Source organism: Dendrobates tinctorius, unplaced genomic scaffold, assembly GCF_039654945.1.
Source record: "Dendrobates tinctorius isolate UK_male_01 unplaced genomic scaffold, ASM3965494v1 ptg000039l, whole genome shotgun sequence".
Lineage (NCBI taxonomy): Eukaryota > Metazoa > Chordata > Amphibia > Anura > Dendrobatidae > Dendrobates > Dendrobates tinctorius.
Genome location: NW_027361707.1, coordinates 7,677,759 through 7,690,566, shown reverse-complemented (window position 1 = coordinate 7,690,566; position 12,808 = coordinate 7,677,759). Strand labels below are relative to the sequence as shown.

The 12,808-nt window shown below is 46.4% G+C and overlaps 1 protein-coding gene across 1 annotated transcript in view; it reads left to right on the top strand.

Moving 5' to 3' along the window:
- The window catches only part of LOC141088586 (DNA polymerase nu-like), a 77,693-nt gene extending 70,824 nt beyond the window's left edge, over nucleotides 1-6,869 (top strand). The window contains exons 6-7 of the mRNA XM_073574739.1: nucleotides 4,088-4,180; nucleotides 6,786-6,869. Of these exons, the coding sequence (XP_073430840.1) occupies nucleotides 4,088-4,180; nucleotides 6,786-6,869 (177 nt within the window). The remainder of the gene's footprint in view (nucleotides 1-4,087; nucleotides 4,181-6,785) is intronic.
- Nucleotides 6,870-12,808: the final 5,939 nt, after the last annotated feature.

Genomic DNA, 12,808 nt, shown 5'->3' with positions numbered 1-12,808 from the left:
GGTGATTGTGCCCGTTCCCCAATTGGAACGCTTCACAGGGTTTTATTCAAACCTGTTTGTGGTGCCGAAAAAGGACGGGGCAGTTCGGCCCATCTTGGATCTCAAGTTACTCAACAAGAGAGTTCGCCTTCGCCACTTCCGGATGGAGTCAGTACGCTCGGTAATTGCTTCCATGGAGGAGCAGGAATTCATGGGTTCCATAGACATCCAAGACGCCTATCTACATGTGCCCATATTTCCCGGACATCAGAAGTTCCTGCGGTTTGCGATTCACCACGAACATTACCAGTTCGTCGCGCTTCCTTTCGGGCTCGGCACCGCTCCCAGAGTCTTCACAAAGATTATGGCGGCGTTGATGGCCTTGTTGAGGATCAGAGGTCTCGTTCTTTTTCCATACCTTGACGATATCCTGATCAAGGCTCCCTCCTTTCAACAGGCCCACCTAAGTGTGGCGATCGTTCTAGACACCCTGTCCAGTTTTGGGTGGATTGTCAACCGGAAAAAGTCCTGTCTGGTCCCTACTCAACGCCTTGTGTTTCTGGGCCTTCTGTTCGACACTCGTCGGTCAAGGGTATTTCTCCCACAAGACAAGATCCTTTCCCTGCAGCAGGGCGTGCGATCATTACAGATCACACGATTTCCATCCCTCAGGACAGCCATGAGGGTCCTGGGGAAGATGGTGGCGGCGATAGAGGCAGTTCCCTTTGCCCAATTTCACGCCAGGCCACTCCAGCAGGCCATTTTTTCAGGTGGAACAGGTCGGCTCTGTCTCTGGATCGTCCGGTTCGCCTTTCATGCCGGATCAAGCGGTCTCTCAACTGGTGGTTGACGTCTCCCCTCATTCTCTTGGGGCGGTCTTTTCTTCCCGTTCACTGGCAGATTGTCACTACGGACGCCAGCCTCATCGGCTGGGGTGCAGTGTTCCGCAATCACACTGTTCAGGGTCGATGGTCGACTCAGGAATCAGCTCTGCAGATCAATGTCCTAGAGATAAGAGTGATCCATCTAGCCCTCGTCCACTGGGAAAGGCGCCTCAAGGGCCTGCCTGTCAGGATTCAGACAGACAAGGCCACAGCGGTGGCGTATATCAACCGCCAAGGGGGGACACGGAGTGTCTCAGCTCTGGCGGAAGTGTCCAAAATTCTTCAATGGGCAGAGACCTTTGTTCCAACGATTTCCGCGGTTCACATTCCCGGCGTGGACAACTGGGCCGCCGATTTCCTCAGCCGCGAGGGTCTCGCGGCAGGGGAATGGTCCCTACATCCGGAGGTGTTTCATCTGCTCTGCCGTCGGTGGGGAACTCCGGATGTAGACCTCATGGCATCTTGCCTCAACAGGAAAGTCCCACAATTCGTGTCCAGGTCTCGGGACCCTCTGGCAGTGGGCGCCGACGCTCTGGCCGTCCCTTGGTCACAGTTCGAGCTCCCCTACCTGTTCCCTCCTCTGCCTCTTCCCAAGTTGTTGAAGAAAATCAAAGCAGAGGGGATTCCAGTCATCCTCATCGCCCCGAATTGGCCCAGAAGGTCTTGGTTCGCGGACATTGTCAACCTTCTCGCGGACGCCCCCTGGAAGCTTCCCGACAGGGCAGATCTGCTGTCTCAAGGCCCGATTTGCCACCCCAATTCTCAGTCGCTCAATTTAACGGCGTGGCTGTTGAGACCGAGGTTTTGAGACGGGCAGGATTCTCTGATCGGGTAATTCATACCATGATCCGCGCCAGAAAGCCTTCTTCTTCGAAGATCTATTACCGTACTTGGAGAGCCTATTTCTCCTGGTGTGAGACCAATGACATCGTGCCCTTGGTTTTTTCGCTCCCTTCTATTCTGGCGTTTCTGCAGACAGGGCTGGATGCGGGGCTTGCTCTCAGTTCCTTGAAGGGTCAAGTTTCGGCACTGTCCATTTTATTTCAGAAAACGCTGGCCTCCCGGCCCCAGGTCAAAACCTTCCTCCAGGGTGTGGCTCACACGGTTCCTCCGTACCGAGCGCCCGTGGATCCTTGGGATCTTAATTTGGTTCTTCAGGTGCTGCAGGGTCCTCCTTTTGAACCTCTCAGGGACGTTTCCCTTTCCCTCCTTTCTTGGAAAGTGGCCTTTCTGGTGGCCATTACCTCCATCCGGCGCGTGTCAGAATTAGCAGCACTTTCTTGCCGCTCTCCTTTTTTGGTCCTTCATCAGGACAAGGTAGTTCTGCGGCCTCCGCCCTCTTTTCTTCCGAAGGTGGTATCTTCGTTTCACCTCAATGAAGACATTGTTCTGCCATCCTTCTGCCCGAGCCCAGCTCACCCTCGGGAGCGGTCCTTGAACAAGCTGGACCTAGTCAGGGCATTGAGAGTCTATCTAGCCCGGACGACTTCCTTGCGGAAGTCAGACTCTCTGTTCATCATTCCTGACGGAGCGAGGAAAGGTCACCCAGCCTCAAAGGCCACTATTGCGCGCTGGATCAGATCGGCAATTTTGGAGGCATACCGGGTCAAGCATCGAGTGGCCCCTCCAGGGGTCAGAGCGCACTCTACCCGGGCGGTGGGTGCCTCCTGGGCGGTGCGCCACAGAGCTTCTGCGCTGCAGCTTTGCAAGGCTGCAACGTGGTCATCGGTTCACACCTTTGTGAAATTCTACAGGGTCCACACCTACGCTTCGGCGGACGCCAGCCTAGGTAGAAGGATTCTGCAGGCTGCGGTGGCGAGTCCACTGGCCTGATGGAAGTTTGTTTCCCACCCCAGGGACTGCTTTGGGACGTCCCATGGTCTCTGTGTCCCCCAATAAGGCGAACGAGAAAACAGGATTTTTTGGGTTGCTTACCGTAAAATCTGTTTCTCGGAGCCTTCATTGGGGGACACAGCACCCTCCCATGTTCTACAACTCCTGTTCTTATGTTTGTCGGTTTGTTACAGTTGAGTTGTTTGTTCTGTTCTCAATCTATTCTGTTACTTCTCCTACTGCTTTCTCACTAACTGAGGAACTTCCTGCCGGTCGGTGGGGTGTATACGGCGGAGGAGGGGCTAACCTTTTTTTGTGCATAGTGTCAGCCTCCTAGTGGCAGCAGCATACACCCATGGTCTCTGTGTCCCCCAATGAAGGCTCCGAGAAACAGATTTTACGGTAAGCAACCCAAAAAATCCTGTTTTTTTCCTTCCACATTGCTTTAGTTCCTGTGAAGCACATAAAGGGTTAATAAACTTCTTGAATGTGGTTTTGAGCACCTTGAGGCGTCTAATTTTTAGAATGGCGCCACTTTTGGGTATTTTCTGTCATGTACACCCCTCAAAATGACTACTTTAAATGTGATGTGGTCCCTAAAAAAATGGTTTTGTAAATTTTGTTGTAAAAATGAGGAATCGCTGGTCAACTTTTAACCCTTATAACTTCATAACAAAAAAAAATTTTGCTTCCAAAATTGTGATGATGTAAAGTAGACATGTGGGAAATGTTATTTATTAAGAAATTTGTGTGACACATCTCTCTGATTTAAGGTCATACAAATTTAAAGTTTTATAATTGCAAAATTTTCAAAATTTTCGCCATGTTTCCGTTTTTTTCATAAATAAACACAAGAAATTTTACCACTAACATGAAGTACAATATGTCACGAAAAACAGTCTCAGAATCAGCAGGATCCTTTAAAACGTTCCAGAGTTATAACCTCATAAAGTGACAGTGGTCAGAATTGTAAAAATTGGCCTAGACATTAAGCTGCAAAATGGCTCTGTCACTAAGGGGTTAAATATAGTTGTTTCTAAGCTAACACAATAAATACAAACACTAGTCTATGCAACATAGCTCAGCAAACATTTTATACAGTGCATGAATTGCACTATTGCTACACACTAGTTATAAGCTAATGGTTTTGCCTGACCTTGGGACCATGAGTAGATCACTATTCCATGGCCGGAATAACGGGGCTGGCGCCACATCATTATTGCAGCATGACGCACACATGACATTGCACAGCTAATCAAAAGAGGAGAATCGGGATGCCAACAAGTAGGAGGAGGTCTGTAGGGCTCCCGTTCATCAGTCATGGAATATTGGCTTTGAGGCTGGACCAGACACCCGCCTTATGAAGTTATAATTCCGTTTCTGTTTTTTAGATCCTTTTCGAAAAGTTCCACCTGCACCTGAAGTGTAAAAATAAGCTTCCCCAGACAAACTTGGGTCATCTCTTATCTACGGCTGAGCCAGCGGTAATGTCAATTTATGTGGTGCCCTGTATTCTGAGGACATTTAACATAGGGACGCATAGACTTATATAATCATAGGCTGGACCACCATAAAGCATAAAATTAAAGGGAATCTGTTGGCAGATTTTTCCTATGTAATCTGACAACAGCATGAGGTAGGGTCAGTCACTTAGTTTACTGGGTGCAGCAGTTGCGATAGAATCCCAGTTTTCTTTGCTACAGATCTAGCAGAGATCATGTGTTGAGCTGTGTAAAACCCGAGGTCTTGATATCACTAGAGCGTGCAGTGTAGCCTCCAACTCACCCTCCAACGTGTATTTCACAAATGCTTCCTCAGAGTGTGCATAGCAAAAACCTTCTGACAGTTTCCCTAAGGCCAGGGTCACACTTGCAACTGCAATGCGAGAAACTGGCGTGAGTCTTTCGCCTCAATACCCGGCACTGCCGCCGGCAGTTCGGACCGGAGCGTTTAGCTGCATAGAAATACATGCAGCTGCACACTCTGGTCCCGAGTGCCGGCGGCAGTGCCGGGTATTGAGGTGAGAGACTCGCACTAGTTTCTCGCACTGCAGTTGTAAGTGTGACCCTGGCCTATGTTCTGGACTCGGAAGAAGAAGAGGCCTGCAGCCCCAAAGTAAGTGTGATGCCCCTCACACATAGCAGCAGACAGAGACTGGGACACAAGATGCCTGTAGGGTGCCAAAGTGACTGGAGACTTGAAGCTCGCCCACGATTACCTCGCTTGGGCATCTTACAAGTGAACTTCATAAGCAGTACATTTCATCTGGAAATCCAGGGCCTTGCACTTCTATCCTGTATGTTGATGAATAAGGGCAAAGTCTGATAAATGTTTTGATTTTTGTCTGGATAAATGTCCCCCATTACCTTTAAAGCACATTGCAACCTCTTTTCTGAACAGTCCAGGACACAGGCTTATTCACCACAGATTTGCAGACCTATGATCTGATTGATTCTCTTGTAAAATACATTTTATTAGTGTGCATATTTGTATACCCCTATGACTTGACAGACAAATGGTTGGTTGGTTTACATCTATAAGCTAAATGTCTGGTAATATAGCCAACCTGTCAGCTATACCCCATCGCACATGGTCATGTACATTTACGTTACTGGAAGGGTCTCTTCCCCTCTTCTTGGCATCATCACCAAAAGAGAGAAGGATGCATGTATGTGGGTCGCCCTCCCAGGGCTGGCGGGGGGTACTCGGTACCGGGCCCGAAGAGCTTCAATGGGAGATGTCACGGTAGCTGGGACCTGGCCCGTGGCCCTGGGCGCCCATTGTAAAAGGGGGAAAGTTCAGTGTGCTTATGTTGATTAAAGTTTATGAATGATTCGTGACGCCACCTGTGGTGTTCGGCAATGAAGATGTTAAGCCGACGCTGCAGACAGATCCTCTGGGACAGATGGTGTGGTGCAGCAAGGATGTTATAGCCCTCCACAGGCAGGGCTGTAGTCCCAGGGCAGTGTAGGTGAAGTGACACTTAGATGGTGTAGTGTCAGACGCGGGGGACGTAGCAGTGCTGAGCAGGTTGACGCAGGAATAAGTGAAGGACACCAGGGCATGTAGTTCCAAAGCTTTACTCACAGTCTGTTGTGGTACAAGGGCCCGCATCTGTGCCTTGTCCTCCGGGTCAGGAGCTCAGCCAACTTCCAGGCAAGATGAAGTCTTCCTTTCCTACACTACGCCAACATGTGCCCTTTCTGAACGACTCCCTCTTAGCGCCTAGAGTGAAGTACTCACAGTACTGAGTTACACTGGAGTTCCTCCTGTCAGATGTTCCTATGAACTCTACTTGTACGGCAGACAGCTGTAGCCTGCTTCGGGGACTCCTTACTACCTAGTCCCGGCTCACTCACAATGCTGTTGTGCCCCTAAGTCTGGTGTGGGAATAAAGTGGTGACAACTTCTATTCCTCCGGTGTCTGCTACAGGACCATTAGCATCCATACAACCTCGGGGACCGGACCTCGGCCTTGCGCTTAGAACTTGGGAAGGGTTCTGCTCTAACCCTAGTCTTTAGTTCCCTTCTTCTCCTCACGTTCCGTACTAATCCTTCCTTCTTATGGAGAGTCAGGCTTTCTATCAATGTCCCTTTCTTGTGCCAGCGGACCCAGATCACTGAGGTCAGCTGCAGCACTTCCTTCATCCAACCCACTCAGGGGATCTTCTCTCACAGGCTGCCTCTGTCAGACTCTCTGACTGACTGACCAAATCCTAATCTCTTCCCGCTCTTTTGGTGCAAGCTAAACTCCACCCGCCTCCCAGCACGCTTCGTGTTCCAAGCAGGGAGCCACCAAAGGGTGCTTTGCTACACTACTGTGTTGTGTGGGATGCAGGTGTTGGAGTGTGGTCAGGTGTCTCCACCTTACCTGGATAGTGGGGCACCACACCTCTGGAGGAGGTGCAGTACCTCTGTGGCGACTGAACCCTCAGGGGCGCCACATATGCGTCATTAATAAATGTGTGTTCAAACTAGATGGTTGCTATATAATTGTAGATATATGACTAATCATGGTCATCATTTTGATTTATAGACACTGCTCATGTTTGATTATAGATACTGCTCATGCTCATGTTTGATTTATAGACACTGCTCAAAAAAATGAAAGGAATTCTTAGTCCATGTTCACACGATGTCTTGATGTCTTTTTGCCATAGTTTTACATATTAACTGTAAAATCACAGAATCTTTTTTGAGATATTGGAAACTGCAAAAAATGCATCATATGAACATGGCCTTAAACATCACAGTATAATACGAAAGTCAATTAAACTGTAGGGATATCAGTCTGGGGAGTTAAGAAGCATAAGGCTATGTGCACTCGTTGCATACCACACTAGAACCATTGACCATAAGTCCTGATATAAAATGGTATATTTTATTAATCTAATATATAAAGCTCAAAGTGTGTATGTATGTATGTATGTATGTATGTGTGCATCCGCACCGTTGCAGCTACAGCCACAAAATTTGGCACAGTCGCACGTCTGGACCCTGAGAGCGTCCTAAGCTATGTTGTGAGGCGAAATTTTAACCCCGCGCGTTCCAATTCACCAAACAATTTTGCCCCTATCTACATACTGGGGAAAAAGTGTGTGCGCGTCAAGCCCCGCCCCTCATTATGATGTCATAATGCCCCTATCTACATACTGGGGAAACAGTGTGTGCGTATAAAGCCCCGCCCCTCATTGTGATGTCACAATGGTTGCCATGGCGACACTGATGTCATCATAGGTTGCAAGCCCCGCCGCTCATTATGATTCATATTCGTTGACTATGGAATGGAGGATGTGTGATGGGTATATGGGCAGTGGACTATGGGATGGAGGATATGTATGACGGGTATATGGGCACGGGACTATGGGATGGAGGATGTGTGACGGGTATATGGGCACGGGACTATGGGATGGAGGATATGTATGATGGGTATATGGGCACGGGACTATGGGATGGAGGATATGTATGACGGGTTTATGGGCACGGGACTATGGAATGGCGGATATGTATGACGGGTATATGGGCACGGGACTATGGGATGGAGGATATGTATGATGGGTATATAGGCAGGGGACTATGGGATGGAGGCTATGTATGATGGTTGTATGGGCATGGGACTATGAGATAAAGGATGTATGATGGGTATATGGACACTCGACTATGGGATGGAGGATATGTATGATGGGTATATGGGCACAGGCCTATGGGATGGTGGATATGTATGATGGGTATATGGGCACGGGACTATGGGATGGAGGATAATTATAATTTGCTATTACTAACCACAGTTAATTACAATGCCCGGGCAGCGCCGAGCTCTTCAGCTAGTTATATAATAAAAACAAAGTTTTTTACAATAGAAGCAAAACATCAATGTACACATATAATTACATCATCATTACAAAAATAGGGGGGTGTTACTATCCAATTGGATGGGACCATACTAGTAATAAACACCTTGCTGGAAAAATAAGGTGCAACACAAATAAATACTGAATATTGTTAAAAACGTGTGAAATAATTATTACCGCCAAAAATGTTATATCACAAAATAAAATGCAATACAAGTAAATACTAAATGTTATTTGAAAATGTGTGAAGTAATTAATTCCACCAAAATATTATTCACATATACGTGCAAATCCAACCAATGTATAATAATATAATTGTATAGTGAAAAAAGGTATAAAAACTAATAAAGTGCAAATATAAGTGCAGTATAATAAAAGACCAGCAGGTGTCTCAGTACCGATTGTATAATGAACGATTACCGATCGTAGTGTCCACATCCATCCATATATGTAGGCAAGGCGATTTCTGATCGCCTAGGGATAGTCGCCCTAGGCGATCAGAAATCTCATAACCTGTAAGTTGTAATTTTATATACAAATGATACTTTGAATTTTATGCTGCGGCTTGGATTGTCCTGAGCTAGGATACGCCTTGCCTACATATATGGATGGATGTGGACACTACGATTGGTAATCGTTCATGAATCATTATACAATCGGTACTGAGACACCTGCTGGTCTTTTATTATACTGCACTTATATTTGCACTTTATTAGTTTTTATACCTTTTTTCACTATACAATTATATTATTATACATTGGTTGGATTTGCACGTATATGTGAATAATATTTTGGTGGAATGAATTACTTCACACATTTTCAAATAACATTTAGGCTATGTGCCCACGTAGCGATTTTTAAGCGTTTTTGCCGCGATTTTCGGCGCGAAAACGCTTAAAAATCATGTACAGAACACCCCCCATGCATTCCTATGGCATTCCGCACATGCTGTGCTAATGCTGCGCTTTTTTCCGCGGCGGAATCGCATCGCGGAAAAAATCGCAGCATGCTCATTCTTTTGTGCGGAATCGTAAAGAATTGCCGCGATTCCGCACCCATAGGAATGCATGAGAATCGCTTACTTCCCGCATGTGGCTATGCCCACCATGCGGGAAGTTAAGCGTCTCATGTGCGGTTGGTACCCACGGTGTGGAGGAGAGGAGACTGTCCTCCAGGCCCTGGGTACCATCCCCCTGTAAAAAAAAAAGAATAAAAAATAAAAAATCGGGGTATATTTACCTTCCGATGTCCCGCGCTGCCATCCCGGGCCTCAGCGTTCCCAGTAATGCCTTGCGGCAAGGTCCTGTAATGACGTAGTCTCGCGTGACTCTAGCGGTCTCACGAGATCGCTATAGCAACGCGAGACTACGTCATCACAGGTCTCGCAAGGCATTACTGGGAACGCTGAGGCCCGGGATGGCAGCGCGGGACACCGGAAGGTAAATATACCCCGATTTTTTATTTTTTTTTAGCATTTTAACATCCTATCTTTTACTATTGACGCCGCATAGGCGGCCTCAATAGTAAAAACCTGGTCACACTTGTCAAACACTATGTTTGACGAGTGTGACCAACCTGTCAATCACTTTCCAAGCGATGCTTCAAATCGCTTGGAAAGTGCTTGAATATCGCACGCGAAAATCGCGGCAAAATCGCGATCATAATCGCGGTAAAATCGCGCGGAAAAAACCGCGCGATTTCTGGGAAGGAGTCCGGTTTTTAGTGAGCGTTTTAAAACGCTACGTGGGCCCACAGCCTTAGTATTCACTTGTATTGCATTTTATTTTGTGATATAACATTTTTGGTGGTAATAATTATTTCACACGTTTTTAACAATATTCAGTATTTGTGTTGCACCTTATTTTTCCAGCAAAGTGTTTATTACTAGTATGGTCCCATCCAATTGGATAGTAAGACCCCCCTATTTTTGTAATGATGATGTAATTATATGTGTACATTGATGTTTTGCTACTATTGTAAAAAACTTTGTTTTTATTATATAATTAATAAAATATACCATTTTATATCAGGACTTATGGTCAATGGTTCTAGTGTGGTATGCTCTGTTCAGTTTTTTGACTGTCCTAAGTAGTATTACATAGTCTGTGGGGATTTCGGAAGAATATATACCATTTGGTCTAAGGGACTTCTCTGTTTGATTGCCGTCCTTATCCCCCAGTTTCTCCTTTTGTTTGCTTTTATGTGCACACGTTGCGGATTCGTGTGCGGATCCTCAGCAGATTTGGCCCTGCGGATCCGCTGTAGATTCGCTAGTGATGTACAGTACTATGTTATCCTATGGAAAAAAAAAACGCTGTGCACATGCTGCGGAAAAATGCATGCGGAAACGCAGCGGTATATTTTCCGCAGCATGTCAATTATTTTTGTGCGGATTGCGCAGCGTTTTTACACCAATTCCATTATAGGAATCCACAGGTGTAAAAACGCGGGCGAAATACCCACAAAATCCTCAGAAAATCCGCAGTAAAAACGCGGGTATTTAGACCTGCGGATTCTGCTGATTCCGCACGGAAAAATCTGCACACGAATCCGCAATGTGTGCACATGCCCTAATAAATTGTGAACTACTTTCATCTGATTTGTACAAATTAAAGTGACAACAGAGTCACTGGAGGGGAACTGCAAAACGAACGCCATTAAATGGGAATGGTTTTGCAGGAGGTGGCCACCAATAATACCTCTCTTCTTTATTCCTTCATCTCTACTTATCCTTATTCTCTAGTTTCAGATTTTGCTTGGGTCTGCAGCCCATTCAGCTAGCCCAGCTCCTCCAGTATGACACAACTGTACAGTTTTGCTATGTTTTGCAGAAGAGAGGTATCTGCTCGTTTCAGTGCGAGGAGGATCACTGCTAGAACCTTAAAAAATAGACTATTTAAGCTACTATTGTGTATGTTTCTGACCAATCTGTCTACTGGTGGACACAGGCAGAAAAGGGCCAATGGACACTAACAATATATGGGCCCTTTGCAGCCCAAGAGCTCCTAAAAATGCAAAATTGCACCTGTTTTAGAGTTAGAAATGGCCCCCATTGCCTCTTGGGCCCCTGTTCGACCACACAGGTTGCACCAATGATATGTCCACCCTTGAAACTGTGAGATACAGTCTCCATGAGGGTGGTGTCAAAGTCCATTGTCCTACAGTGGATTCTGTGCCCACAGCCTAGCACTGAGCAGTTTGCCTGGCATTCAACAGAAAATACCAGATTTGGCAGGTCTGCCATTGGTGTCCTATTCACTTCACAGACGAGAGGGCATTTAAAAGATTGCAAAGAATCCAGAGACACAGTAGTAAACTATATGATGACTGCAACATCATCCAGGAAGGACCGGTTTGGTGGTGGATCAGTGATGGGCTGGGGAGATATGCCGTATGTACTCGAGTATAAAGGCCCCGTCACACACAGGAGCCATGCATACAACAGGGGGAGGATGGGGGAGCCATGCATACAGCAGGGGGGAGCCGTGCATACAGCAGGGGGAGGACCGGGGAGCCACGCATACAACAGCGGGAAGGATGGAGGAGCCATGCATACAGCAGGGGGAGCCACACATACCAGGACAGGGATGAGGGGACAATGCTTACCCGGCTTATACTCTAGTCAAAAAGCTTACCCAGTTTTCCGTGGCAAAATTAGGTGCCTCGGCTTTTACTCGGGTCGGCTTATACTCGAATATATACGGGTATTCTTGGAGGGTCACACACAAACCTCAATGTCATAGATGACAGTTCACACTGCTGTTAAGTACCAGAATGAAATTTTCACAGCCATTTTCAGACCATATGCTGTTGTATTGCGCTCCTCCTGGCACTGGACAATCTCCAGCCTCATTGATGCCATTGACAAGCCATGACGTTCCCCAGACCTGAATACAAATGTATCCATGCAAATGATGCTTGCAAGAAGCACCACACACTTTTCAGGAGCTCATTGTTGCCGCGATCCATGTCTAGGGGGAGATCCCCCAGGACACCATCCATAGTCTCATCAAGAGCATGGCCAGAACTTGTTGAGAGTGCACACAGACACATGAGGGCCACACACTCTACTAAGTCACATTATGAATTGTTGTAATGAAATGTATCAGCAAAGACTTTTATCTATACAGTGCCTTGAAAAGTATTCATACCTTGTGAACTTTTTCATATTTTTTCACATTACACCCATAAACCAAAATATATTTTATTGTGATTTTATGTGATATTTCAACACTATCAAGTATTTGTGCAGGAAATGATACACAATTTTCTAATTTTTTCAAAATACAAATCTGAAAATTGTGAGTTGCATTTGTATTCAGCCCCCCTGAGTCAATACTTTGTAGGACCACTTTTCCCTGCAATTACTGCTGCAAGTCTTTTGGGGTCTATACCAGCTTTTCACATCTAGAAGTGACATTTTTGCTCTTTTTCTTTGGACACTCCCTCTAGCTCAGTGATTTAGGTCTGCACTGTGACTGGGCGATTCACACACATGAATGTGCTTTGATCTAAGCCATTCATTTTAGCTCTGGAAGGAGGTTTAGGGTCGTTGTCCTCCTTGAAGGTGAACCTACACCCCAGTCTCAGTTCTTTTTCAGCCTCTAATAGGTTTGCCTACAGGATTACCCTGTATTTAGCTTATCTTCCCATTAAATCTGACCAGTTTCCCTGTCCCTGCTGAAGAAAGGCCTCCCCACATCATGATGCTGCCATCATCATATTTTACAATGGGGATGGTGTTTTCAGGGTGATGAGCAG